A 25,822-nucleotide genomic window follows, 5' to 3' on the forward strand; every position below is an offset into this window, starting at 1 on the left:
GGACCCGGCGGCCCCTGGCGTCTGAGGGCCCCGGGCTGTCCGGGGCGGGCCCGGAGCCCGCAGCGCCGGCCTCCCCTCGCCGGCGGGGCCCGTGCCTGCCCGGGCGGCCTCATGGGCTCACCCCTCGGGCTGCCTGCCCGCTGCCTCCGGGAGCCAGGAGCTTCTGGCCAAGGGGAACGACTGGAGGAGGGGGCTGCGGAGCGAGCCGCAGGGGGAGGAGGCCCGCGGCGCCGAGGAGGGATGGGTTATTTGCCTCTTTGGGGGCGCGGGCACTTTCACATGGCCAGTCACGACGGTCCTCGGGTCAGACTTTCCAAACTAAAGCAGTGAGGCGACGCGGGCCGGGGGCCCGCAGGGCCGTCCTCCCCTAGGTACCCAGCTGATGCTCTCTGGGGCCTTACCCCCAGGAATTCTCCCCTTGTTGTGGGCCTTCTGCCAGCTGTCTGGTCTGTGCCCCGCTGCAGAACGGAGACAGCAGAGGGCAAGGGCCGTGGCACTGGTGAGGCTGCAGTCAGAGAATAGGGGGCAGCCCGTTCTTGGGCCCCTGGTTTATATCCCTAACCACACAAGAAGGCCCTCTGCCTCATTTCTTGGGCACCCCTTCACATCTTGCTGGACTCCTGGGTCAGGCTCATCTAGTCCCAGGCTGTTGCTTTATCTTTCCTACCTCCCACCCCCACTCTCACCGTTAACCTCTCATGCCAGGCTGAGCTGGGCACAAATATGCCCCATTCGTCCTCACCTCTACTTAAGTTCATGTCCTCTGCCTTTCTTCTGACTACAGAGATCATCCCCATCCTTCCAGGCTCATATTAATTCCTGCTTATGTGAAACCTTCAGTTATTTCCAACCACAATGATTTATCCCTCTGAATTCCTAGTACTTTTCTCCATTTAAACTCCTTTGAATAAACTCATTGGTTTAGTCACCGCCTTGGGAACTTGTGTTGTCTCATATTTTTTTTGCTTATCTTCCCACAAGAGATTGAATCACTCACAGTAGTATGCAAAAAGTGGACAAAAGAATAATCATTTTCCTATCTCTGCCACAACTGTCCTTAGGGGCAACTAAATTATCTGGGGATCGGCAGTTTATGTGATTCTTGGAGAGATATTTAGCCTGGAAGGTGAAGATTGCATCTTCTGCTGCTATCTTCTTCTCCCTTCTCCTTTTACTGTTAGCTTTACTGTCTTTCCCAGGAAGCCTGTATATCACATTTTACCCAGATTTAAGTCAGAATAATGCCCATGTCTCCTGACCTTGGGGAAAAGGCAAGCTGTGGGGGTACACATAGCAGAAGGCCTTAATCAGACTATATCATCTGCCCCTGCTTGACAGGTATATAAATATCGCTCTCAGGATAACAAGATTCCCCACTCCCTAAAAACAAGTGCCTATCCTATGGGAATGGCTGGTCAGGCACCCTAACAGATGAAAAGAGTCTCATCTCTGGGGAAGGTAGGCTTGGGGAAGTCAACTTTTAAACAAGATAATGGAGCAGAAAGAAAAGATATTTGGTAGGGATTAGGTAGGGACCTTAAAAGGCTCTATATAAAAAGGAAGAAGTTCCAAATATGTTTAGGCCTGCCATATTTTATTCTATCAGACGTCAGAATTTTGTGCCTATAAAGAACCTGTAGTCTAACCTTACTCCACATAAGAGGAAAGAGGCTCAGATGTTAAACGATTTGTCCAAGATTACAGGTCAGTTAATGGCAAAGTCAACACATCTCTTGAATCCAAGGTTCTTTCCACTCGGTATTTTTCCTGGTTTTCTATACGCATAAGGAAACAATGGCTCAGTCATGAGCAACTCCTGACAGAATTATGATGGTGCCACCAGCATGTACTGAACAGGCAATAGGATTCTTAGGCACTGGGTTGGGAAGAGGGAACCAGAGATGAGAAGCAGGTTTTGCTTTTTAAGTCATATGTCTGAGGAATAAAAGCAATATTCATGGTGTATGGGGGCGGGGATTCTGTCTCAAGGATAGTATTTTTCACATAGCCCCTTTTGTGCCTATAAAATATTTCACCAAATCCTTCATTCTTCCTGGCCAAACAACCAGGAATATAATGCTTAAAATAAGGAACCTCAGCCTCTGACCCCCTTTTTTTTGCAAGGCAAATGGGGCTAAGTGGCTTGCCCAAGGCCACACAGCTAGGTAATTATTAAGTGTCTGACACCGGATTTGAACCCAGGTACTCCTGACTCCAGGGCCAGTGCTTTATCCACTGCACCACCTAGCTGCCCACCCCTTCTCTCTTTAATAGCTGCCCAGCTATGGACATGGAAATTTCTGCAAAGGCTGCCTTTGGTCCATGAAGTAGAGGAACACTCCTCTTTTGGATTGTGAAACCACCTACCACTTACAGAGAGTGAATTAAGGTACCAATTTCTCTGTTTGAGTTTCTCATTTAAGTATTTCCTGGTCATATGTATGATTTCTGGGAACCTGTCCTCCATTCATTCATTCTCCTTCTCTCAGTGAAGCATGGAGCCAGAGGATTTTAAGGGGCCAAAGTATTTTACTGCCAGGGGAGGACTTTAAATTATTCACTTAAATAAAAACGAGGGGTAGGGGGATGGAGGAGGACTCGTTCCGCCTCTACCAAGGTCCCCGAGCCCTCTGTCCCTCAGTTTTGTCCCTCCATCCAACACCCTACACCGGCATGGGCATCTCGTTATACTCATCCACGCCCTCCCTCTCATCGAACACCGGCTCGGCCTCATTAGCATCCAGCTGTGGAAAAGGGAAACTGAAGTCAGGGGAAGGAAAGAATGTTTCAAAGTATAAAATTTTCCACAATTCAGTTATGAAGGGACAGGGAAGGCTAGAGGCTTGAGAGTGGATTAGTTGTGCAAAGGTAAAGGAATTTGGGCTAAGGTGGGAAGCAGGTCTTACGTATTTCATCTCTCGCTCTGAGAAGATTCGTGTGAGCACCACCATTCGGAGTGGCACGGTGAGGATGAGGATGAAAGGGAAGGCAAGAGAGGCAGCTGTGGACATGACAGCCCAGAGCACTGCCAGGCACAGGAGCTGCAAGGCTGTATACAAGTGCATTCGTAGGGTCCGAACCTGCAGAGAATGGGAGGATGAGCAGATTTATAGCCCAAGTCTCTCTGCATTCAGACAAAAGACTTTTCTATTTATCGGTCAGGGTGCCTGAGAAACCAGAGTGACTTGATAGTCTCTGTTATATTATGGCTAATGAGAGCTGACTTATGGTGGAGGGATGGCTGGAAGAACCTAGATGAAAAAGAAACAGGTGAAAATGGGGCCAGAAGGAAGGGGGGGGGCTACCTTCTTGACATAGGTGACATCAGGGTGATGCTTGGCTGGCATAAGCAATAAGTGTAGCCGTTCATAGAACTGGATGCCATTCAGGGAAGTCACCCCCATATATAAGAAAATACCAAAGAGGACAGCCAAGGGGATCTGACGCAGCAGGTCCCCAATCACCATGGAGAGGCCTTTAAGGAGAGAGAAAAAAGAACACAGAAAAAGATTCATACAGGGCCTACCTCTCCCACACCCCAGGACAGAGGCTGAGTCTTTGGAAGCTAAAGCTACAAAAGGCAAAACATACCCACAAGCAAAGCCACTAGTAGCCCTGTCACCCTCTGCTCCTTGACTTCCTGGATCTTGGGCTTGTCTCCTGGTGCCACAGCTTTACTCATGACGGTTAGTGCATTGGCATGGGTGACAGAGCGGACAGTAGCAGCAGCCAGCCAGGGCAGGCCAAAGAGGGCACAGAAACCTCCCATGACCACAATCAGCAGCAGGTCCAGGTGAAAGCCAGAGCCTTTGTGCAACATTCGTTCCTTCTTGGAAATGATCAGCCTAGAGTGGAAAGAAGAGAAGGGTCACTTACTACTGACTGTCCCATGGGTATGATAGGAAAGCTGGGTCCTAGATACGAGCTGTCTGGCATCTCTTCATCTCTCATTCCACCCATCCGATCACCTAACTTAGCTCATTCTTCCTTCAAAATGTCTCAAAAGTCTGTTCCTTTGGATTTTTAATAATGAACATCCTCATAGTCCTGACTACTCTCAGGCAGGCCCAGATTATAACAATAGTCTCTTAGGATGATTTTCCATCCATTCACTGTCTTTGCTCTTCCAGTCCATCCTACACAGTGCTTTTTAGCAGTGTAAGCATGGACAAGTCACTTATCTAATCTGTCTTAATTTCTTTACTTGTAAAGTGGAGGAAGAATGGAAAAATGGAATGGATTGTTTATAAAGTTCTTTCTAGCTGCTTCCTTGACATTTTTTTTTAATTCCAAAATCTAAAAAATCCATTTATTTATTTATTTATTTAGGGCAATGGGGCTAAGTGACTTGCTCAAGGTCATTCAGCTAGGCAATTATTAAGTGTCCGAGGCCGAATTTGAATTCAGGACCTCATGACTCCAGGGCCGGTGCTCTAACCACTGCACCACCTAGCTGCCCCTCTCCTTGACATTTTAAACATTATGTCATAACCTCCACACCAAAACCTTCAGTGATTCCTCAGTGTCCAATGGATCAAGTTCAAAGTTACTGGTTTGGTAATTAGAACCTCCATAATTTGGCTACAGTCTAACCTCTTGAACTTTATCCTCCATGGACTCTGCTCCACTCACACCTATCCCCAGTTGTTCAGGTACATCTGTATCCCCCAAATTCAGACTCACGTTGTGATCTGAGTTTCCATGAAGATGAGAATGAAGACAAGGATGGCAGGCAGAAAGCTGGCAATCATCATCCAAATAGGAAAGTCCCCATTTTTCCCCAAAGGATTGATTATCCAGCCCCGTTTGTTAGGGGCTGTTACTGAAAACCCACTGGGCACACTCAGTTTCTGCAAAGACAGAGAGGTCAAAGGCCCTGAAGAGTTTGAAAGATTGATAAACACCAACAGTCTGCTATGCTCACAAAACAGTAATCCTTAAACAGAAATAATCCATTTTAACAGAAATAGGGTTTGTAGAGGTTACTGGGCAAGGAGGATTTCCAGGGCTCTTAAGATCACAAAGACTGGAGAAATAACCTGTAATAAGTGCTGAGTCTGTATATATATATATATATATTCACCTCCCCTCTCACCTGGGTATAGGTGTCTTTAATAAAGTAATCCACCAGCACCATGATGAGAATTGCAATGGGAACCCCAAAGTCTCCAATCACTCTTCGGATCTGGATGAGGAAGAGTAGAGGTTCAGAAAACATTACAAAAAAATCTCCTCCACTTAATGTGTCTCTGAAAAGAGACAATCTTGGGAGATGAGACTATTAACCCAGCACATCTTCAAGCCACATTGGTACATACCCTCCCAGGGAAGAATCTGCTATTTTTGAGCTTTCGAAGGAAGAAGGCAATGAAAAAGGTCCCAATCATGAGTACAAGGGACAGCAGAGCTGTGTTGGGTTGACCCGCTGGTGTTGCCTTCTCTTCCACCTCACTAGGAATACTTCCATTTCTCGGAACCAATACTTCAAACCATGTTTTATTCCCCATCTCTTCTGACTCAGATTCATTGTAGAACTTGCAATCACGGAGTGGATGTTCGTGGAAGATCTGGGAAGATGGAAGTGGGGAAAAACTTAACCAACCATCCATCCTGCCCTCCAGGACAGTTTGGTTAGGGGAAATAATACACACTGTATGAACAGAAAGCAGAGGACAGATTATGATCAACAGATGAACATGAAAGTCAAGGGCTTTGTAAGGTCAAGAAGGGGAGAGATGACATGAATCAAAGTTGTTCAAAGGCTTCATGAAAGAAATGGGACTCAGAACACAATTCAATATTAAGAAGTACTTACTAGACAGGATGCTAGAGTTAGGGAAACTTAGGGTACCACAGATAATAGTCTTCCTTCTCACAGAGTATACTGACTAGTAGGAAAAATAAAATATGCAACTATACTATAATACAAGAGAGAAAATTTTGATTGCACAAAAGAAAAATCAACCTTGCTCTTTTACTCCAAACTTTGAATCCCTCACCTGTTTGTTTTTCCCCCAGGCTCACCCAAACTATCCCTCTTCTTGGCTTGCATTCCTAACTGTGCTGACTTAGTCTATGAGGAATTCTTGCTGTCTGAAGAAGCTCTCACTGATACACAGCCATTCAAAACCAGTTGTCTCTTACTAATTTCCCATCCCATTCTCCATAGCCTCTCAAAACCTCCACCCTCTTCAAACCTAGAAGACATGTCTATCTACTGAAATCCCTGGCCAGTCATCATTCTCTTTGACCTCTGCAGTGTCTAACCCAATTAAACATTCCCTGCTTCCTAATCCTCTCTTCCCTTGGCTTCTAGGACATGAATTTTCCTACTCCTCTTTCCATTCTCTAGATGTGCTTCTGGGTCCAGGCTGCATCCCCATGCCTCTTCTCTCTTTATACCATCATTACCTATACATTATCCTGCTTTTAATTATTACCTCTAAACTGAGGCCTCCCAAAACTGTCTCTAGACCCAAGATCTCCTCTAAGCTCTAGTACTGTATTTCCAACTACCACTTTGAAGTCTTGCCCTTACCCCAAATTCAAAATCTTCAAAACCAAACTCATTCTTGTACCACCCATCATCCCATTCTCCCAGGTTCATCTGCCCTCCTTCTGCTTCCTACAATCATCTAATTACCACGTATATTTGATTGTAACTGCAATCTCCCTATACCTTACCTTAATACATTTCCACTACCCAAGTTCAAGTCCTCATTGTCCAGTCTCTAAACTATCTCTGGTCTCCCACCCACCCCTCAAATGTAGCAAAGTAATCTTCTTTATGCACAGATTTATTTCACTTCCTTCCTCAAAGACCTTTAATGGTTCCCTGCTAATAAAATACAGACTCCTTGGTCTACCATTGTGGCTCCAGCCTACCTTTCCAGACTTACTAGATAGATAATATTTCCTTTGACAAATGTTGCAGGCAATCTTTCCATGTTTTCATGCAGGGCTGCCATAGGGACTACACCAAATTTCAGAGATTAGAGGACCAAGACACCAAGGGAATAGGTAGAACTCCATGGGCAGCCAGCCTGTTCCAGCTAACCCAGGTTAAAACAGATCCCCACTGATAAGAGGATGCTGCTTACCTTGATAAGCTTGTAGAAGGTCTCATAGATGAAAATGAGGGAGATGAGGAAGGCAAAGATCTCTTGGGTGAACCGGGAGACAAAGCGAACAAGGAAGCTGCCTTCTAGTGCCACCATCAGCAGAGCTAGGAACACCAACCAAAACCCGATCCACACTCGGCCCACTAGGTACTCCAGACCATTGGAGCTGCAGAACTGGCAAGAGGAAAGGGAAGGGCCTATAGCTTGAGTCATGGTGGGGGAGAGCTCCTCTTGTGTCCTATGATGTAAGTGCAAGCCTCGTTCCCTGTACTTTGCATGAGGAAACTGAGGCTCAGGGTCATTCCGTGACTTGCCCAGGATTACAGAGTTTTCAGGGTCTGAGGCAGAATTCCAATCTAGGTCCTTTTCATTCAAGTGCAGCCTTCTTATCCATCAAAATAGGCAAATAATCAGTCCCTTGTAAGTGAGCCCTTTCCGCCCTGGTTCTGCACACTCAGCTACCACCCTAGATATCAGCCTTACCGAGAAGAATGCTTCTTCAAAGACCAGCAGGGGCCCAGAAAAGCCAATGATGAGCAAGGGCTGGGCTCCTAGCAAGCAGAAGATCACACCCTGGAGAGCCGTGGACATGATCAGCTCAGACACACCAATGAGATCCTCTGTCTTTTCTCCTGAGATGGAAAGAGATGTGAGTGCTAAGGATCCAAGGAGCTCCTCCAAATCCCCAGCATGGTCAAGACTTGGGGATTCTACTTTCTCATTCCCTTCTTTCACCACTGCCCTCTCTCCCCAACTTACCAAGCAGCCCCCCAAAGGTGATGGCAGGGGACAAGGCAGCAAAGTAGATAAAGATGACAGCTGCTACACACTGAGGGTCCAGTGCATCTCGGAAGTCACTTAGGTAGTGAGGATAACGGCGCCGCACATCCCGGATCAGTCCTCCAAAGGGACGGCCCGTACGCCGAAGGGGATCATCATCATCATCATCTGCTTCCCCTGCTCCTTCCGCCATCTGGAGGAGCGCTGCAGCCCCGGCCTCCATCAGGGATAACCTCCCTTCCACCTGAGTCCCCCAGACTCCTTCTGGTCACCCATCAATTCTCTACTCTGATGCAAAAACCTTTAAATTCTTTTTTTTTTTTAGATTTTTTTTCAAGGCAATGGGGTTAAGTGGCTTGCCCAAGTCCACATGGCTAGGTAATTATGAAGTGTCTGAGGTCGGATTTGAACCCAGGTACTCCTGACTCCAAGGCCGGTGCTCTATCCACTGCGCCACCTAGCCACCCCCAGAAACCTTTAAATTCTAAAGATCCTAACCTTCTCCCTAAGGATGCATCTTTTCCCCAATATCCCTGCCCACCGTGTCTTCTAGGAATCCTTTTCTGAAACATATGCCCAAATTGCTGCATTAGAACTTTGCCATCCCTAAATCCACACTTTAATCATATCTTTCCTACTTTTCAGAAATATTTCCCATCCTGGCCATACCTTTACCCACCCTTGTCTGCCCAGGCCCTTGTCTACACACTTGAAGACCCCTCAGCCATTTCTCCCATCTCCCTCCCAGCCTGACCCTCATACCCTTGTCCTGAGAGGATTTGGGCTCCTTCCCAGCACCCAAAGGCAACAGCCGCCCTTGCTCCTCTCGCTTCTTCAGCATCTGTCGTTGGAAGTGGGCAACAGATCGGAGGAGCTCCTCACCCTGCACTTCTGATGGAGGCAGCACAACGCTGCAGTCCAGAAAGGCATTGATAGCCGTCAACAAATCTTCCCTCTCATCTGCCAGGTAGGCCGCCTCATGGAATTGCTGCCAGAGAAAGTGAGGACATGGGCACAGAAAGAAAGTCAGAGGTCAGTATACCACCAGAGGTCAATACACCCTTAAGACAGCTGCTGGCTCCAGAGTTCTGTTGGCACAAGGGCAGGACCAATCCACCCTTCAAGGGAAATCAGTCAACAGAGATGAAGTGGAAAGGAAAAAGCCAAGGTCATTGGATCGTCAGCTCCTGGAGCACAGCATTTATGGGTTTTTTTGTTTTTGTTTTTGTTCTTGTGGGGCAATGGGGTCAGATGTCTTGTCTAAGGTCATAGAACTACTAAGTATCAAGTGTCAGAGGTCAAATTTGAACTCGGGTCCTCCTGACTCCAGGGTTAGTGCAGCATTTATGTTTGTTCACCTTGTTTGATCCCAGATTTTGAACATAAATATTAAATTAATGGATCCTCTTGGGGTTAGAGGTTGACCTGGAAAGGCTGCATTGTTGCGGGGAAGGGGAAGCTGACCTTGTCAGACATGAGGGTGGAGATGGAGCGGCCAATCTCGTGGTAGTCCATGTTGGCACTGCTTGGGCCCAGCAACAAGAAAAGGAAACGCACAGGCACCGGTACCTCAAGGACAGCGTCTAGCTCAACTGCCTCCCGCAGTCTCACAAAGGCCATAGTGGGACGGGACAGGAACTCTACACAGCCTGATTAGAAAAAAGGGACAAGGGCAAGGGTGGGAATCAGTCAGGTGGCCCATGGATCTGAAGGAAGCAGAACAAGATCCCCCCTAAGTCTTGGAGATGGGAGGTATGAGACAGGACGCCAAGATCATGGGTAGAAAAGTAAGGTAAGTTCCCAGAGGCATGGACAATGATTCCTCAGTCCAGAGGGCAGACAGCATTATTACACAAAGAAGGTACTCCAATACACAGAAGTAATGACTATTAGCATAATCATTCTTATTTTACAAATGAGAAATGGATCTTCAGAGGTCCAGTGGTTTTACTAAGCTCATGGGAGGCACAACTGAGACTTCTAGTCCCCAAGTTCAGGACTCAGTGTGTGTGTGATTGATTACCTGGGGTCTGGGGCATATAATTGGGGGTTTGGAAAGGAGAAGAAAAGCAAAAGGGAAGGAAGAGAAGTCCAAGAGAGAAACCTTGAGGAAGGTTATCTGCCAGAGATGAGAAATGATAGGGGATGATCAAAAAATTAGGGAAAAGATTGTAATGAAATACTATTGAGCTAAAAGAAATGACAAGCAGGATGATTTCAGAAAAACCTGTTAATACATACATTAAGTGATGCAGAACAAAGTAAGTATAACCAGGAGAACATTGTATGCAGTGAGTGACAGCAATATTGTATAATGAACAACTATAGATTAGCTAATTTCTTCAATATAATTATACAAGACAATCCCAAAGGACTCGAGATGAAAAATGTTATCTGCCTCCAGAGAAAACACTGATGGAATATGAATGCAGATCAAAGCATCCTATTTTTCACTTTTTTTTTTGGTTTGAATTTTCTTCCACAAAATGTCTAAAATGGAAATATGTTTCACATGATTTCATATGTATAACCTACATTATTAGATTATTTACCATCTCAGGGCAGGAAAATTTGGAACACAATTTTTTTCAATATTAAAAATCATTTTTACTTAGAATTGGGGGAAATGTTTTTTAAAAAGTGAAAGAAGGGAGTATGTCAGTATTCAGAGGCATAATTACGAAACAGGAACTCCATTTAGTGTAAGAAAATGACAGAAATTATCAGAAGAAGCAGCAGTTGCAGAGGGGATACCTCCAAATAGCCTATTCCTCAAAGCATCCACTCTATCTAAATCATATTCTCCCCCAACCACGCTTAAACCCTTCATACCCACGAGCACCACAGTGGCCTCTGCATTCTCAGGAATTTTTTCCAGTAGCTTCAGCTCATGCTTAGACTTGGATCGAGTAATGCCTGCAGGAGGGGCCACAGAAAGCAGTTCTCGCTGGAGTGGAAGGAGAAAGAAAGGAACAGCTTAGTTCATCTACCTCCTCCCCAACATCACCTGCCAAAACTCACTGCCAAAACTATCTTAAGAGAGAAACCTTCTTTCACAGCATCCTCATCACATTTTTGTGAAGTAAGCAGACATGGAGCTGTTCCCTGGTTGGTGATTAAGGAAACCGAGCCCCAGAAGTGGTTGTTGCTATTGTTAATAACTAAAATAATTATCAGCATATTCTCATTGATAAAGCTTTAAGATTTATAAAACACTTCTCATAACACTCCTTTGAGATGAATAATGTATTATAATGTTTTACTACCCCCATTTAACAGATAAAGAAACTGATAACAAGGGAAAAAAATCATACGTCCATGAGGAGGCAAGCACTGCTGTAGAAAGTCAGAAAGGTCTGAATTCAAATCCTTCTTCTAACATTTATAAGGATGTGTGATATTGGGGAAGTCATTTAACCTTTCTGCGCCTCAATGTCCTCAACTAGAAAATGGAGATAATCAATCACATTCTAACTAACTAGGGTTGGGAATCAAATGAGGCCAATTTACTTTTATACAGCTGCATAAATGCCAGATATTATTACTGCTCCTACTTTTCCCATTAAAGCCCAGACTCCCAGTTCCTTTTCTCTTCCCTCCTGCTCCTCCTCCTGCTCCTCCTCTTATCCATGATACCTCCATCAGGACTTTCCTCACCTCCTTCTCTACCTCCAGTTTGGTCTCAGGAATTCCTCCAATCAGAGGCTCTGTGACATGGGGGTCACACTCAGCCCCCTGAACATGGTGATGCCCAAGCAGGGATCCCAGGGAGCCAGCAGAAATGTTCCGATGAAAGGAAAAATCTTTCTCATCACTTGGATGGCTGATAGGGAGAGAAGTAAAGGGATAAGGAACCTAAAAGGTTTTGGATATGGAATGAGGAACATGGAGAGAAAGGGGGGAAGAACCCTTGACAAGGATGACTGCAGAAGTGGGTCTTAAGATTTCAGTAGCATATCTCAATAATGTACCTGGTGAGAGGAATGGAATCAAGAGGGAACCTCAGGGGTGGCTAGGTGGTGCAGTGGATAAAGCACTGGCCCTGGAGTCAAGAATACCTGGGTTCAAATCCAGTCTCAGACACTTAATAATTGCCTACTGTGTGACCTTGGGCAAGTCACTTAACCCCATTGCCTTGCAAAAAATAAAAAACAGAAAAGAGGGCAGGGGGGAGTTTTATCTCAGGGGGACTGCTTACCTGTGTTTCAGGAGCAAGGCCCGAAGCACATTTGCTCGGTCCTCGGCCTTGATCTGGTCAGAGATGACCATTTGTTCTACAACTTGGTGTGCCACCCCTGGCAATGTCTGCTGATCCAGGTCTAGGAGTACGGCCCCTAGAAGAGTGTAAAAGGGAAGATGGTGAGAAAAGATCAATGAGAACACACCCTCCATATTGGGAGGGCTAAGAGGGTGGTGCAAGAACAAGAGCATTAGGGTGATCTCAAGAAGGATCTGCAGGAGCAGCCAGAAATTGGGGCTTGGGACGATGATTATGAGGAAGAGGAGGAGGAGCAGGGAAGCAGTCTCGGTTACCAAAAAAGCAGTCTTTGGGCTAGAGGCTGGAGATTTAGGTTCTAAGGTAGCCTCGCCCTACCACTGACTGTGTTGTGTGTGTGACCTTAAACTTAACTTTGCCAGGCTTCAGTTACCTTGCCTATCATAAAACAAATCCTACACCACCTGAGCCTAAGAGTTAGTGTAAAGATTGCCCAAGATAGTAGAATCTTGGTGTTGCAAGGGACCTTCATTAGAAGTCATCCAGCTTTCTAACTCTGGCAGGAATCTCCACTATGCTATTCAGCTTTGATAAAGAGAGCATTACTAGGGCTGGGGAGCTCACTACTTGGTAAGGCAGCAGCCCATTCCATTGCAGGCCAATGCTGCCCTATTGTATCTACCTATTATGTCTATTAGTTCTAGTTCTGCCCTATCTAGAATAAGTCTGTACCCTATATACATAGGTGATGCAATATTTTAAAATCACTTTCACCTATCAGTTTTCCAGGTAAAACATTCTCTAGTTCCATATTATTGATTCTTGTAGGTCTATTTCCAGAACTGATCCTGAGCATATTTCAAATCTTATAAGATTCAAGTGTCTTAAAGATTAAATAAAAAAAAAATAAACATAAATGCAAAGACATCATCCCTTTGACTGCAAATAATAAAACCAGACACAATATATGATCACTCTAGAAACAACACTCTTGGTATTAGTCAGGAATACAAAGCTTCACAGATATCACTTACCCAGCAACTTAGTTAGCTAAGAATCAGTAAACAAAAGAAAGTCTTCAGAGGGGCAGGCTGGGTGGCGCAGTGGATAGGGCACCGGCCCTGGAGAACCTGAGTTCAAATCCAGCCTCTGACACTTAATAATTACCTAGCTGCGTGACCTTGGGCAACTCATTTAACCCCACTGCCATGCAAAAACCAAAAAAATAAAATATACCAGGAAGTCCTCAGAGACTAAAAGAAAAGCAGCCCACCAATCCTTACTCTGAGCCTACTTTCTTTGGCTGTTTTTCCCTCTATACTACCATTATGTAAATTGTTCTTCCAGTTCTAGTCATTCAGTGGACATCAATTTGCAGGAGGTTCCCCCATTTCTCTGAAACGTTTAATTTAATTTCTCAAGGTACAATAATATTCCACTTCATTCATATATCAAAATTTGTTATTTTCTGAAAGAAGAATATCCCCTTGCTTTCCAACTTTTGGCTCCCCCCCAGTGGCCATACATAGCTTAGTTCATATAAATCCTTTTCCTTTCTTTGATTTCTTTGGGGGTATAGGCCTAGTGGTGATTTAGCTGGGTCAAAGGGTATGTGCAGCATAGTACATTTGGGGGTATAATTTCAAAATGTTTTCCAGAATGGCTAGACCAATTCACAACTTCACCAATTATCAAAACCCCTCATTTTCTTTATTGTTACTGGCTGTCTGATGTGCAATAAGGTGGAACCTCAAGTTTAAATTATATTTTTCTAATTATTAGATTACTAACAAAGTATTTTCACATAGTTATTGACACCTAGGATTTCTTTCTTTTAAACATGCCTGTTTATATCCTTGGATCATTGATCTACTTGGGGGGAATGACTTTGTCTTATAAATTTGAATTAGATCTTTGTAATTATCAGCTATGAGACCTTTGTTAATGATACTTGCTGCAAAGATTATCCCCCAATTTCCTGTTTCCCTTTTAAATTTAATTCCATTAGATTGTTTTTTGCCAAAACTTTTAAATATTATATAATCAAAATTGTCCTTTTTATCCTGTGTGATCCTCTTTATCATTTCTCTAGTCACAAACTCTTCCCTATTCATAGATTTGAAAGATATTTTTTTCTTCCTCTAATTTATGATGTGATCTTTAATATTTAGATCATACACCCATCCATTTGGGTTTAACATGATATCTGGTATGAGGTGTTGGTTCAGTCCTAATCTCTATCAGATTATTATGGTGAGACCTTTCCCCAATAATTGGGATAGATTTATCAAACACCATTCTAACTGTTACTTCTATTCTACTGATCAACTTTTTTTTTTAAAACTAGTAATACATCATTTCAATGATGACTGCTTTGTAGTAGTTTGAGACCCCCTTCCTTCCCATTTTAAATTCTTTATTTTTTATTCCTCCACATTTTTTCTAACTCTGTAAAATATTATTTTGGTCATTTTATTGATACAGTACTAAGGGGAGGTTTGTTTAGTATTATAATTTTCAATATATACATTTATCAGCAATTAATTTTTTCAAATCACTTAGGTCTTATTTTTTGTGTAGTTAGATTCATATAGTTCCTTCTAGAATTCATAGATATACTCCCAAAGAATTTATTGCTTCTTTAGTTATTCTGAATGGAACTTTTACAGCTCTTTTTGCTGGGTTTTGTTGGTAATCTAGAGGAAGACTGAAGATTTATGTAGATTTATTTATATCATGCAACTTTTTCAAGGTTACCTTTTCAATTTTTTAGTTCACTCTCTAGGGTTCTCTTATCTGTTTAATTTGCATCAATGTTAACAGACTTAATCACCTGGTTTCCAGGCCCAAAGCAAATTAGATGAAGAAAATTAGAGGCAAGCACCCTGGTAGCAGCAAGGACAACCAAAGCCATCCAGTGTAGTTTAGGGCTAAGTAGTCCCAGATTATAACACAGAATTACAATAAATGTTTACAATTATGACTGCATTATAGTGAAAATATTAAATCACGTTTGGATGTTTGGTATCCTCCATTTAAAAAGACAGGGGAGTATGTCCTCCATTTCAGAAAAAAATCTCCACTAAAAAGGTTTTGTTGCTTATAGCCTAAAAGCTTCATTTATCTAGAAACTTCTCAGAGAACAGTCTGTGCTATGACTTGTCAGATAAACGAGGTGTTACTGTATCATTAGAAAACATGAAAAACAGAAAAATCTACAATTGGAGTTGCTGCTATCACAATACACATGCCTCAAGCTTCCCTTGACATTTTGTATTATGTATTAAATCACCAAAAGAGAGTCTGCTTGTTGATCAGGAGGATAGAGGAATCAGGGTGACGGTGGTAATGCCCAAAAGTAAATGAAAATGGGGCCAGAAGGTTTGCAGCCCACCTATGAGGATGAAGCTAGGAAGACAAGTTAAGATGGTTACCATGAGCCAGGGTTCTCCGAAGTTCTAGTAGGCTTCGGAAAGAAAGGGAGGCCACGTGAGGCTTTCCCCATCTGTCAGTCTCCTCCTCCACATCCTCCTCAAACTTGATCCAACGAGCTGTCTCCCTCCAATGAGGCTCCTGGTTTTTGTCCAGCAAGAGCTCATTCAGCTCCACAAACACCTGGGAGGGTAAAGAGGTTTGGGGATAATGATGAAGTGATTTTGTATACTGAGTTTATTGAGAGGGGAGTTGGGTGGGAACAGTTAGTGGATATGGGGCTGAGAGGTCTGCTGTTACTGTTCACCTTTGGGTTGGGAGAAAGAAAACTAGATTGAGAATCCTCAGTTATCACCAACTAGAGATGTCCTTGGACTAGTTCCTCAGTTTTCTCACTGTCACCTGCCCCTACTTACCAACACTAGATAGTCATGAGGATCAGATGAGTACAAAAGCAGCTATGATTTGAAAAATTAAACAGGTAAAGCATGATTTTCCTGAGGGACTGTGGCTATGGTGGGAGATCAGATAGTTTAAGGCGGGGTATGTTACCTCATGGGGCTGGTGGGGAGGTCTGGGTCGAGATCGTGGTGTAGGACCAAGCTCTCTTCCCTCTCTACCCCCCTGCACAGGTCCCTTGGCATTCTTTCTCACTAAATGACGCCGCACGCCTGGGACATCCTCAAACCGGTGACCTGTGAGGGATGGAGATTGTATGTGTGTAAGGATGAGAAAGAATGGATGCTAACTCTGCAACTCAAGAGACTTTAGCCTCTACCCTTTATTTCCTGGTGGTCTGCTCCTTGCCCTCCCTATCACCAGCCCACCAGAGGTCTCACTTTTCATGAGGTCCAGGTCAGCAGTGGCCAGGGTCTGGGCTTCACTCTCATCTGTGGGCACCCGGGGTAGCATTGCCTGCTCAGCCCCGGTCATGCTCCCAATTCTACGTCGCTCCTGCAGGTTGTAGCTTCGGTGTCCAGGTTGGGCCTTAGCAGGAGGGCGGCCTAAGGTTCCTCCATCATCTACCCCCACAGATTCACTAGGCTCTTCATCTACTGAAGTCCTGGGACAAACAAGCTTTGTTTTTTTTTTTCTTTTTTCTTTTGAATTATAAAGATTTTATTTATTTTGAGTTTTACAATTTTCCCCCCTAATCCTACTTCCCTCCCCCCACCCCCCACAGAAGATAATTTGCCAGTTTTTACATTGTTTCCATAGTATACATTGATTCAAATTGAATGTGATGAGAGAGAAATCATATCCTTAAGGGAGAGACAAACAAGTTTTGTGTGAGCCACTCCTCCACCCACACTGGGACCAGAAAGTGAGAAGCAGACATGGGGCAAAGCCAGCCCCATCTGCACCAGCCTCTCAATTCCCCAAAACTAGCCAATTTTTACTAAGATTCATCAATCCAAATGTTACCCTGGGCCTGTCTTATCAATCACAGATCCTACAATCTGATCCTGCATGACCTGTCCCGAGCTTCATCCCTCCACAGTAACTCCAGCGGTTACCATCATTCTACAAACTGTGCTTTTGTCTTCTCCTGAGGGAAAGGCATTCTTCAAGAGCCAGCTACACTTGAAGGTTTGCAAAATCTTTACTGATATTTCATTTTATTTTCAGAAACCCCTGTGAGGTAAAGAGGCTGAAGCAGAGAGGCCTCATGACTCACCCTGGGTCCCAGAGTTAGTAAAAATGTGTGAAGCAGCATTTGAATTTAGGATTCGGTGAGGCTTCATTCGAGCCAACACCTATTCCTTCTCTATATTCCTATAGCTTTGTGATTTGGGACTCTTATGAGGCAGACCTGGACTGGACTTGGAATCAGGAAAAAGAGTTCCTTTTTGGCCTCAGTCACTTAGTAGCTATGAAACCCTGGAGAAATCATTTCACCTTTCTCAGACTCAGTTTCCTTATGTATAAAAGGGAAATAAATAATAGCAACCTACCTCATGTGAGGATCAAATAAGTTAATACATGTAAACACTTTGCAATCTTTAGTAAAACTCTTCTAGTCTTTAGTCTCTTCCTGAGAAGACACATAGCAATCTCCTACTTCCTTACTTTGGATATTGCAAATACAAAAAAAAAAAAAACCCAAAACTGGAATCATCTAAATAACTTCTGATCAGCTTGTTCCACATTCAATAAATACAGCTTTCCACGTGCTTCCTATTTTACGTTAGTCACCACCCAAGACTGGGGGCAGGGCCGGGGTGAGTCATAGAGGGTTCTCTGGTGTACCCTGAGTTTGAACCACTTTTCTCTAACCACAAAGGGCCCTGGTAGTTATACATTCCTCTCTGTCCACAATGATTGTCCTTTTTCAGTCGGGCTTCAGATACACCCATCCACACCAGACCCTCTAAAAGCCAGCCAAGCCTTGCCCCTGCTCCTTTAAAGTTCCAGTCAATTTAGCCTTAGAACGCCAGTCCTAGGGCTGAGTAAACAGGACTTGACTTTATGTTACCAAAGAGCATCTCCCCTTCTGTACCCCACTCCCACCTCTTTCTTTGGGCACTAATTAAATCTATTTTACCCCTGCTTCTAGGAAAAAACCTGTCAAGTAACTGATCTCTGGACTATTTCCCTATCTCTTATTCCCCGACCAGCAACCATCAATATTGGGGGATTAGGGTGTGAGAGCACCTACTAAATCCTAATTACATAAGGCTCCCAACAGCTGCATGATTGGCTCAGGAAACTACAGTTAACAGGATCTATGTTCATCTATATTTTTATTCATTTTGATAACTATTTTTCAATTACCAAATCTAATCTGATTCTTGTCCTGGTGTTGCTGACTTGTTTACCACCTTGGCCTCAGACCATGCCCCTCCCCAAAGCCCTCTGTGATATCCATCCTCATTAAAGTGTAAGCTCCTTGAAGGCAGACTATCTCACTTCTATTTCCAGTGCTGACTATACTGCTTGGAACACAGTAAAAGTTTAATAAAATTTTAAAAATTCTTCCCTTCTTTTAAATACTCTCACAGTGAACTGCAGAAAGAAAGCAACAAACATATATGAACTGAAATAAAAAAAAAAACCCAGCTAATCAGTTCTTTCCAGGAAGCCCTCCCAGACTGGTCCTATCTTATTCCATCATATCAACAAATTGATCAACAATCAAAAGCATGGGTGTTTACAAAATATGGACAAGGTGGTAACCCTGCAATGTTGATGTGGTTTACAGTTTAACAGGAAATTTTGAAAAGAAATACCTATAGAAAAAGGTTAACAAGATTAACTCAACACAACTAAACAATGGGGAAAAAATAAGTCACTGCCCTTAGTGAATTTATAATTTTCTAGAACATAACATGTAACAGGGGAAAAGAATAGGCCTGGACAAAATATTTCATCTAGGAAAATCTGAGGAGACAAAAAACATTTCCAGTTGGGGGGGGGGGAGTGAAAATTGAGCAGACAGAAAGCTGAAGGTACAAAGGAGTACCTTAGTTGATAGGAGGGAAAAGAAGTTCCATGCAAGAGATGATGTGAACTTTAAGGATGAGTAAAGCAAAAATGGGGGCAAGGGGGTGTTAGAGGAAGATGCTGGGACTCAGCCCAGACTTTTGGCCAGAGAAGGTGCTTAACTGAGGCTTAAAGAGTGAATGGCATTTTGAAGGGACCAGGAAGAAAACTAGGGGTGTGGTCAACCTTTGAGAATTCAACAACTTGTTCCCCTAAGGTGATTAACTTTTACTTGGTTTTACCAGGAAGGAATGTTGCTTTTACTTTGTAAAACTTTTTATTTTGCCTAGTGGTATCCTAACCTGAAAAGTAAGTTACTCAAAGGGTAGATCTCTAACTTATCTCAAGTCCCTCAAAAAACCTTATTTTGAGTAAATATTTTTGAATGCCTTAGCCTGGAGAATCACTTACTGAGCCTGGGCCCCTTTCAAGGCTCTGGTGACTGACTCGGGCTGTGGTGAGGGAGAAGGACCAAGTCCCTCTGGTTTTCGGTCTGTGTAGTCATCCTCCTGAAGGAAGAACTAAAAGAAGCAAACTAAGTTACAAGAGTTTTTCAGATACACTTCCATTACCCAGAGGGTTTTCCAAAGTGGGGAGAGGTGCAGCTTGGCTCCCATTTACCTGGACAGAAGCAAGAGAGGTGATGGGAGACAGCTGGGGAGCTGGAGTTCGACCATTGTCCCTGTCAGCCGGGATCACCTCCTCCTCTTCTTCTCCCTCTTCAATGGTAGGGGTTTCTACCGTGGTAGAAGCTGCCGGGCGCTTGCGCTGTTTCCTGCCAGAACCCTGGATGCCCTTTCTTCTTCGAGCATCAGGAGGCAGGTGGGTGGACAGTGGGTGATGAATGTGGTGAGAAGACTGGCGGTGGTCTGGCAGAGGATGGGAAACCCCTTTAGAGGGGGTGATCCAACCCCCTCCCTAGCCTCCCAGCACCTCCCCTCTTCCCTCTAGATACCTTGGATATCCCAGCCCCTTTGTGGCACTCTCATTCTAGCCTGCCCTTCCCCAATGTGCCCCCTCCTCCCTTCTGGGCCCGGCCCCCTCACACTCGAAGTCTTCCTCCCCATAGCTCCGGCTGGGCTCTTCCCCGCTTCGGGATCCTGCCTCCTGCAGAATCTCGTCAAAGCGTTCCAGGCCTAAGGTACGGTGCAATTCCTGGTCATCTTCGGATTCGGCAAAGGTGCCCAGGTGGGCGGCTGTGGCCGAGCCGGGGTCCGCTGGCTCAGGCTGTGGAGGACAGGGGGAGAGGAGTTAGAGCCTCCTGGCCCGGTCCCCCCGCCGGGCACCCCCACGCCGCCCATTTCCTGCCCTCCTGTGCCAGGACCACGCCCACAAGGGCACTTCTGGACCGGGGTCATCTCCATAATGTGGAAAAAGCACCGCTCCGCCCCCAACAGGGCCGGTCCGGATGCGGGCACTTCTCCCACCCCCTGGGCTGCAGGGGCTGCCGGGTCCCAGCCGAACCCCACTCCGGCCCCTTCCCCCCCACCTGAGTCATCCTGCAGAGAGCAGCGGGCGGCCGCAGCCCGAGCCCAGGCAGTCCGGCCGCGCTCCGGGGCCCTGCTCCCGGCGCCACCGAATGTTTGCTCAGGAGCCTGGGCCCTGAAGGGCATCAGATCTCCAAGGGCGAGGGGCTGGGCCTCCCCCCGGCCCCAGGCTGCAGGGTGCCAGCTCGTCGGGGAGGGGGTCCGGCCCGGGGCGCCCAACCCAGCTCTCCAGCTCCCACAAAGCTCTCTGCTCCCCCATAGGCGGGGGAGGGGTCGTAGAGACGCGGATGGGGGTCCGGGAGGCCGGGGGAGGGGAGCGGCGGCTCGCAAGGTGCAGTCAGAGGAGGAAGACAGGAAGGGGGGAGGAAGGGGAAAGGGGGGTTCACGCGGACCCCTGGCACCTGAGGCCGCAGAAGGAAGTCCATGGCCGGCGGGGGGTGTAGTTTAGAGGGAGGGGGAAGGGGGCCGGCCCGCGCCCCTTCCTGGTCATGTGTCTGACGGGGCCAAGGTGGCCAATAACCGGGCTACGGCAGCGGGGCTCGGGGTTAATGATTTCCCCCGAGAGAAAGGGGGGGCCACGTGGGGCAGGCAGCCACATGGAGGGGGCGGGGCCTGAGCCAGGAGGCCGGGGTGGGGCCCGGGCCCAGGCTCCGCCCCCGGGCGGGCGGGGCGCGATGCTACCGGCAGAGACTGGACCCCGAGGGAAGGAAAGAGCACTTCTGGGGGGGCTCCGCCCCAGCTTCCCCAGCCGCCCCCAACACGCCCAAACCCTTCTCCCCAGGCTCCCAGCTCCCGCTCACAACCCCTTCCCTCCCTATACTTCCCCGTCAACCACAAGCTGGCGGCGGGACCCGGGCAACTCCGCCACCCTCCTCCCCGAGGGCACGCCCGGGGCAGGACAGCGCTGTGCCGCCGGAGCCGGGAGGGGCCCTGGGAGTGAGGGTGGGCACCTGTGGGGTCTTGGGGGAGATGAGAGAAAATGGTACTCACAGTCCGGAGGGGGCCGGGCCCTGCGCCCGGGCCCAAGGTTGGATGTCTGAGGGTGTTGCTCATGGCCGAGGTGTTAGCCCTTCTCGCTGTCCCTGCCACTCCCAGGACAACTTGAGGGCAGCATACCCTGAGGAGTTAGGAAAACGTTATCAGCGCCAGGACACTGGAGCACAGAAGCAGGCTCCGGGATGCGATCCCTACTATGCGCACAGCTCAGGGGGCAGCGGGGGAGCCGGGAGAGGAGGGGGGGCGGATGGAAGGCAGCCCCGGGGGTGCAAGGAGAGAGGCCAGCAGGGCAGGCCGGGCCAGGGGCCGCAGACAGATACATGGAGTAATCACCCTCCGCGTCACCTTATCCTTAAAGTATCGCCACAGCTGCCCACCCCCCACATATATGTTCAAAAGGGTGGGGGAACAATAGGGACAGGGAGACATCACAGGATGGAAAGAAGAGGAGAGAAGGAAGCAGAGCCGCTTTCTGAGGTCAGAAACTTAAAGAGAGGTAAAAGTCGAGGTAAGTAAGGGAAAAAGCAGGAGATGAAGAGAAGGAAACAGAGAAAAAGGTCGCCCAAGGACAGGACCCGGGCAGGCTGAGGAGGTTGTGGGTGACCCGCCAGGAAGGGAGCAAGAGAAGGAGGGAGAGATGGGAGCAGAAGAAGCCTGGTGGTGCCCGGAGTACCAAGTACGCCCGGGAAGGTGACCGAGGCACGCGGGGGAGATGGGCAGAAGCTTGTGGGGAGGAGAGAGTGAGAAAGAGGGGGAGCGGCTGGCACCGGCCGGGAAGGAGCCGTGGGGCAGAGGGGAGAGGAGCCGGCCAGAAACGCAGAGGGGCGCCGGGAGGGGTCCTCGGCCGGGACCCGCCCCACTCCCTTCCCCTCACCCCCTCCCCTTTGGCAAAGCGCACCCCGCCAGAAGCCCGAGCGGGGAGGGAAGTGGGGGGCCGCTGGAGGAGGAGCTGGACCTAGTCTCTGAACTCACCCAGCAGGAGCGGAGGGAGGGAGGGCCCCGGGCTGGCGGGCTGAGCTTTATGCTGGGGGAGGGGCACGTGACAGGCCTGGGAGGGGGTGGGAGGTCTCCTGTTGGTCCTCTACCTCGCCGAGGCTTGGGCTCCTAGGACACAAGGACCCTGGGTGACGCGGCGGCGGCGGCGGCTGCTGCTGCTGCTGCTGCTGCTCCTCCTCCTCCTCCTCCTCCTCCTCCTCCTCCCCCCCCCCCCCCCCCCCGCCCAGTCTGGGAACATCTGAAGCTCGGGGCTCCAGCCTGCCCGGGATGGGGACCGGCCGGGCGGGGGTCTCTGGTGGGGCAGCGCGGAGCACCTAGGCTGGGGGTGAAGTGTGAGGGGAGGGCCGGGCAGGGCGGAGGCCCGGGGCACAGGTCCCGCGCGGGTCAGCCCGAGGGGGCACAGGTAGAGGTCTCGGGGTCAGCGCTGGGAGCCCAGGGCGGCACATTCCTGGCCTGGCTCGGCCTCAGCTGACCATCTCCCTCCCGCCTCCGCCAGCCCGGCCCTCGGCCAAGGCACGTCCCTCCCCGGGGGGCCGCTGGGGCGGGGGTCCGGCCCCGGCTCTACAGGTGGGCCCCCGCCGCCGCCTCCTCCTCCTCCTGCTCCTGTTGCCCCGCGCCCCCCCTCGGGCTTCAGCACAAAGCGGCTTCTGTCCCCGGCGTCCCGGGCCGATAATCCGGGGTGGGGGCACATTCCCGGGACCGGCCCCGACCAGCCCCGGGGATTAACGTCTCGGGATTAGCCGCCACCCCGGGACCCTGCCCCCGCCCTCTCGGGCTGACAGCCCCCCACCCTCCGCTTCCGTGGGGCGGGTCCTCGCTCAGCCCCACCCTTCGGCTGCCCCGCGGCGTGACCCCGAGTCCCGGCCTGACCCGCGCGCCCCCCCCCCCCCGCAGATGGAGGGGCGCCGGCGGGGCCGGGCCGGGGGTCCGCGGAGCCCCGCGCAGGAAGCAGAAGCCCGGCCCCGGGCCCCGGGGGCCCCGCGCCCCCGCCCCCACCCCCGGACGCGGCGCCCCCCGCGCCCCTCCCCCGCGCCCCCGCCTGCGCTCCTTCCTGCCTCCTCTTCCTCTCCCAACGCCCCAGGCCTCCCCCGCCTCCTCCCCCTTGACCCACTTCTCCCCTCCCCCGCGCCGCTCACCCGCGGGCTCCCGCTGCGCCCCCGGGGATCCCGGAGGTCCCGCTCCTGCCCCGGGCGGCCGCGCGCGCTCCCGGCAGCTCCCCTCGGCCCACCCCGGGGCGCGCCCCCGCCGCTCCGAACTTCTCCCAACTCAACTTTCCCCCGCGCCGCCGGCGGGCCGGCCCCCTACGCGCGCGCGCCCCGCGCGCCGTGCGCGGCCCCGCCGGGGGTGTGTCCGTGCCCCGGGTGGGCGGCGTGAGCGGGGCCCGGAGGAGGAGCGGGGCCCGGCCCCCCATCGCGGCCGCCCCCCGGGGGCGGCCGGGCCGGACCCGCGGTCCGGAGGCCGCCGCTCGCGAGACTGCGGCCTCGAGCGGCCCGCGGCCTTCCTGCGGGGCGGACAGCGGGGAAACTGAGGCCCGGCTCCGGCTCCCCTCCCCCGAGGCCCCAGGAGCCCGGGGAGCAACTGCGGTCTCCGGGGAAGACTGGCCCGGCCCCCGATGCGCTGCTCGTCCGCCCCGGCGTGCGGGCCGCCTGCTGCCCGGCGTATCGCCCCTTCTGGAGGCAGGAATCACCGTGCCAACGCCGCCTGCGGGCCTGCCCGGGGCCGGGAGCCCGGGAGAGCTCTGGGAGGCCCGGCCGGGGCCGCCGGAACTCACCGGGACGCGAGAGGGCTGCAGTCGGGGCCGGAAGGAAACCCAGGGGTCACCGAGGCCGGTGGCCTCCCTCGGGGCGCCGCAGCTGCCCCGAAGCTTTCCCGCGGCAGGACTCGCGGTCCTCGCTCATACCAACGAGACTTACAAGGTCTTTGTATTCTTTCCCTCTTGGACCTTCCTCCTCCTCACCTACCCCATCTGGAGCCGTCTCTCTCTGGGGCAGCTAGGTGGCGCAGCGAGGGGGGGGCTGGCATTGGAGGACTGGAGTTGGAATCCAGCCTCGAGCATGTGCGACTCTCACCTCATCCTGGGCCATCTCCAGTCAGCTTGCTTCACGGCTGGCCACTGGCCCCAGGGGGCTCTGGAGGAGGTAGTGAGGCTGGTGGCTTAGCAGCCCCTCACCCACATCCACTTGATGTGCTCCTCAGGGCATCACTCTCCTAAGGTCATGGTCTTCTTCTTCGTCATCATCAATTATGATTATTGTTAGAGTCACCTCTAATAACTTTTTTTTTTGCAAGGCAATGAGATAAAGTGTCACAGCTACTACAAATCAAGGGTCTGAGATTGGATTCGACTTCAGGTCTCCAATAATTTTTCATCAATATTTTAAAGAGAGAAGCAACCCCTCACTCAAATCCAATTCACGTGCTCCTCAGGGCATCAATTTCCTAAAGTCATGGTCTTGGACGAAGGACAAACATCACCATTATTATTTTTTTTTAGATTTTTTTTTTTGCAAGGCAATGGAGTTAAGTGGCTTGCCCGAGGCCACACAACTAGGTAATTATTAAGTGTATGAGGTCAGATTTGAACTCCGGTACTCCTGACCAGAGCTCTATCCACTGCGCCACCTAGCTGCCCCTATTATTATTATTATTATTATTAGAGTCATCTCTATAATAACTTTTTTTTTTGCAAGGCAATGAGATAAAGTGTCACAGCTACTACAATTCAAGGGTCAATATTTTAAAGAGAGAAGCAAATGGAAGTAAATGGAACCCCACCCTTCCAAATACTCCACAGTATATGCAACATTTCACATCAATAGTATCCCACCTCTTCAAAGAAGCAACTTACTTAGGGATGATGAATCTAGAATTGCAGAATTGAAGTGCTTTGTTTGGACAGTCAGCTGAGATTTGAAAGCTATGGCTTCTGACTCCAAATGTACTTCTGGCCTCTATACAGAAGGCAAACCACTCTGGCATCCTTGGCAAGAAAACCCCAAATGGGGTCAGGAAAAGTCAGACAAGGCTGGGAGGCACCTACCTTTGTGGGTCATTAACTCTTAGGTCATTAGAACCAGCCATTTTATATACTCATTAAGGGCAGAATTATCTTTTATTTCTGTCTTGTATCCTCAACAAGGTCTAGCAAAGTTCTGTGCACATATTTGATATGTGTAAGGGACCCAGAGGAAAAGGTGGGCAAGAGGGAGGGGGAGGGCAGTCCTTTTAGAGTTTCAGCCTGTTTAATTCAAAGCCACTGGATTTTTGTGTTAAGACCTAATTTCTGTCACTAACTACCAGAGCAATTTTGA

The 25,822-nt window shown here is 48.8% G+C and overlaps 1 protein-coding gene across 5 annotated transcripts; it reads right to left on the reverse strand.

Annotated features, from left to right (window-relative positions):
• Positions 1 to 481: 481 nt before the first annotated feature.
• SLC4A2 (solute carrier family 4 member 2) lies at positions 482 to 24,439 on the reverse strand. Of its 5 annotated transcripts, none has more exons than XM_074193344.1 (24): positions 24,425 to 24,439; positions 22,488 to 22,619; positions 21,510 to 21,636; positions 20,079 to 20,259; positions 19,654 to 19,901; positions 19,444 to 19,553; positions 16,389 to 16,612; positions 16,102 to 16,244; positions 15,552 to 15,732; positions 12,100 to 12,235; positions 11,559 to 11,724; positions 10,734 to 10,848; positions 9,366 to 9,550; positions 8,664 to 8,889; positions 7,881 to 8,105; positions 7,605 to 7,753; positions 7,101 to 7,295; positions 5,319 to 5,567; positions 5,096 to 5,185; positions 4,684 to 4,850; positions 3,592 to 3,845; positions 3,306 to 3,475; positions 2,907 to 3,080; positions 483 to 2,744 (listed from the first exon to the last, which is right to left on the reverse strand). In XM_074193344.1, the coding sequence occupies exons 3-24, from the start codon at positions 21,570 to 21,572 to the stop codon at positions 2,664 to 2,666; spliced, it is 3,732 nt and encodes a 1,243-aa protein (XP_074049445.1). In that variant the 5' UTR covers positions 21,573 to 21,636; positions 22,488 to 22,619; positions 24,425 to 24,439; the 3' UTR covers positions 483 to 2,663. The 5 variants fall into 5 exon arrangements, with proteins under 5 accessions (XP_074049448.1, XP_074049445.1, XP_074049444.1 ...); XM_074193343.1 differs by lacking the exon at positions 24,425 to 24,439 and adding an exon at positions 23,648 to 23,789; XM_074193345.1 differs by lacking the exons at positions 22,488 to 22,619; positions 24,425 to 24,439 and adding an exon at positions 23,648 to 23,789.
• Between the last annotated feature and the right edge of the window lie 1,383 nt (positions 24,440 to 25,822).

This window comes from Macrotis lagotis, chromosome 7 (genome assembly GCF_037893015.1).
Source record: "Macrotis lagotis isolate mMagLag1 chromosome 7, bilby.v1.9.chrom.fasta, whole genome shotgun sequence".
NCBI classification, from domain to species: Eukaryota; Metazoa; Chordata; class Mammalia; order Peramelemorphia; family Peramelidae; genus Macrotis; species Macrotis lagotis.

Bases quoted from the DNA above. Each gene is read 5' to 3' on its own strand.
- SLC4A2 (XM_074193344.1), bottom strand. From the start codon at position 21,572: ATGAGCAACACCCTCAGACATCCAACCTTGGGCCCGGGCGCAGGGCCC. The intron at 19,554-19,653 runs GTAAATGGGAGC...TGCTTCTTTTAG, and splicing joins CCTCTCTTGCTTCTGTCCAG to TTCTTCCTTCAGGAGGATGA. The intron at 7,754-7,880 runs GTAAGTTGGGGA...TTTCCATCTCAG, and splicing joins CACCTTTGGGGGGCTGCTTG to GAGAAAAGACAGAGGATCTC.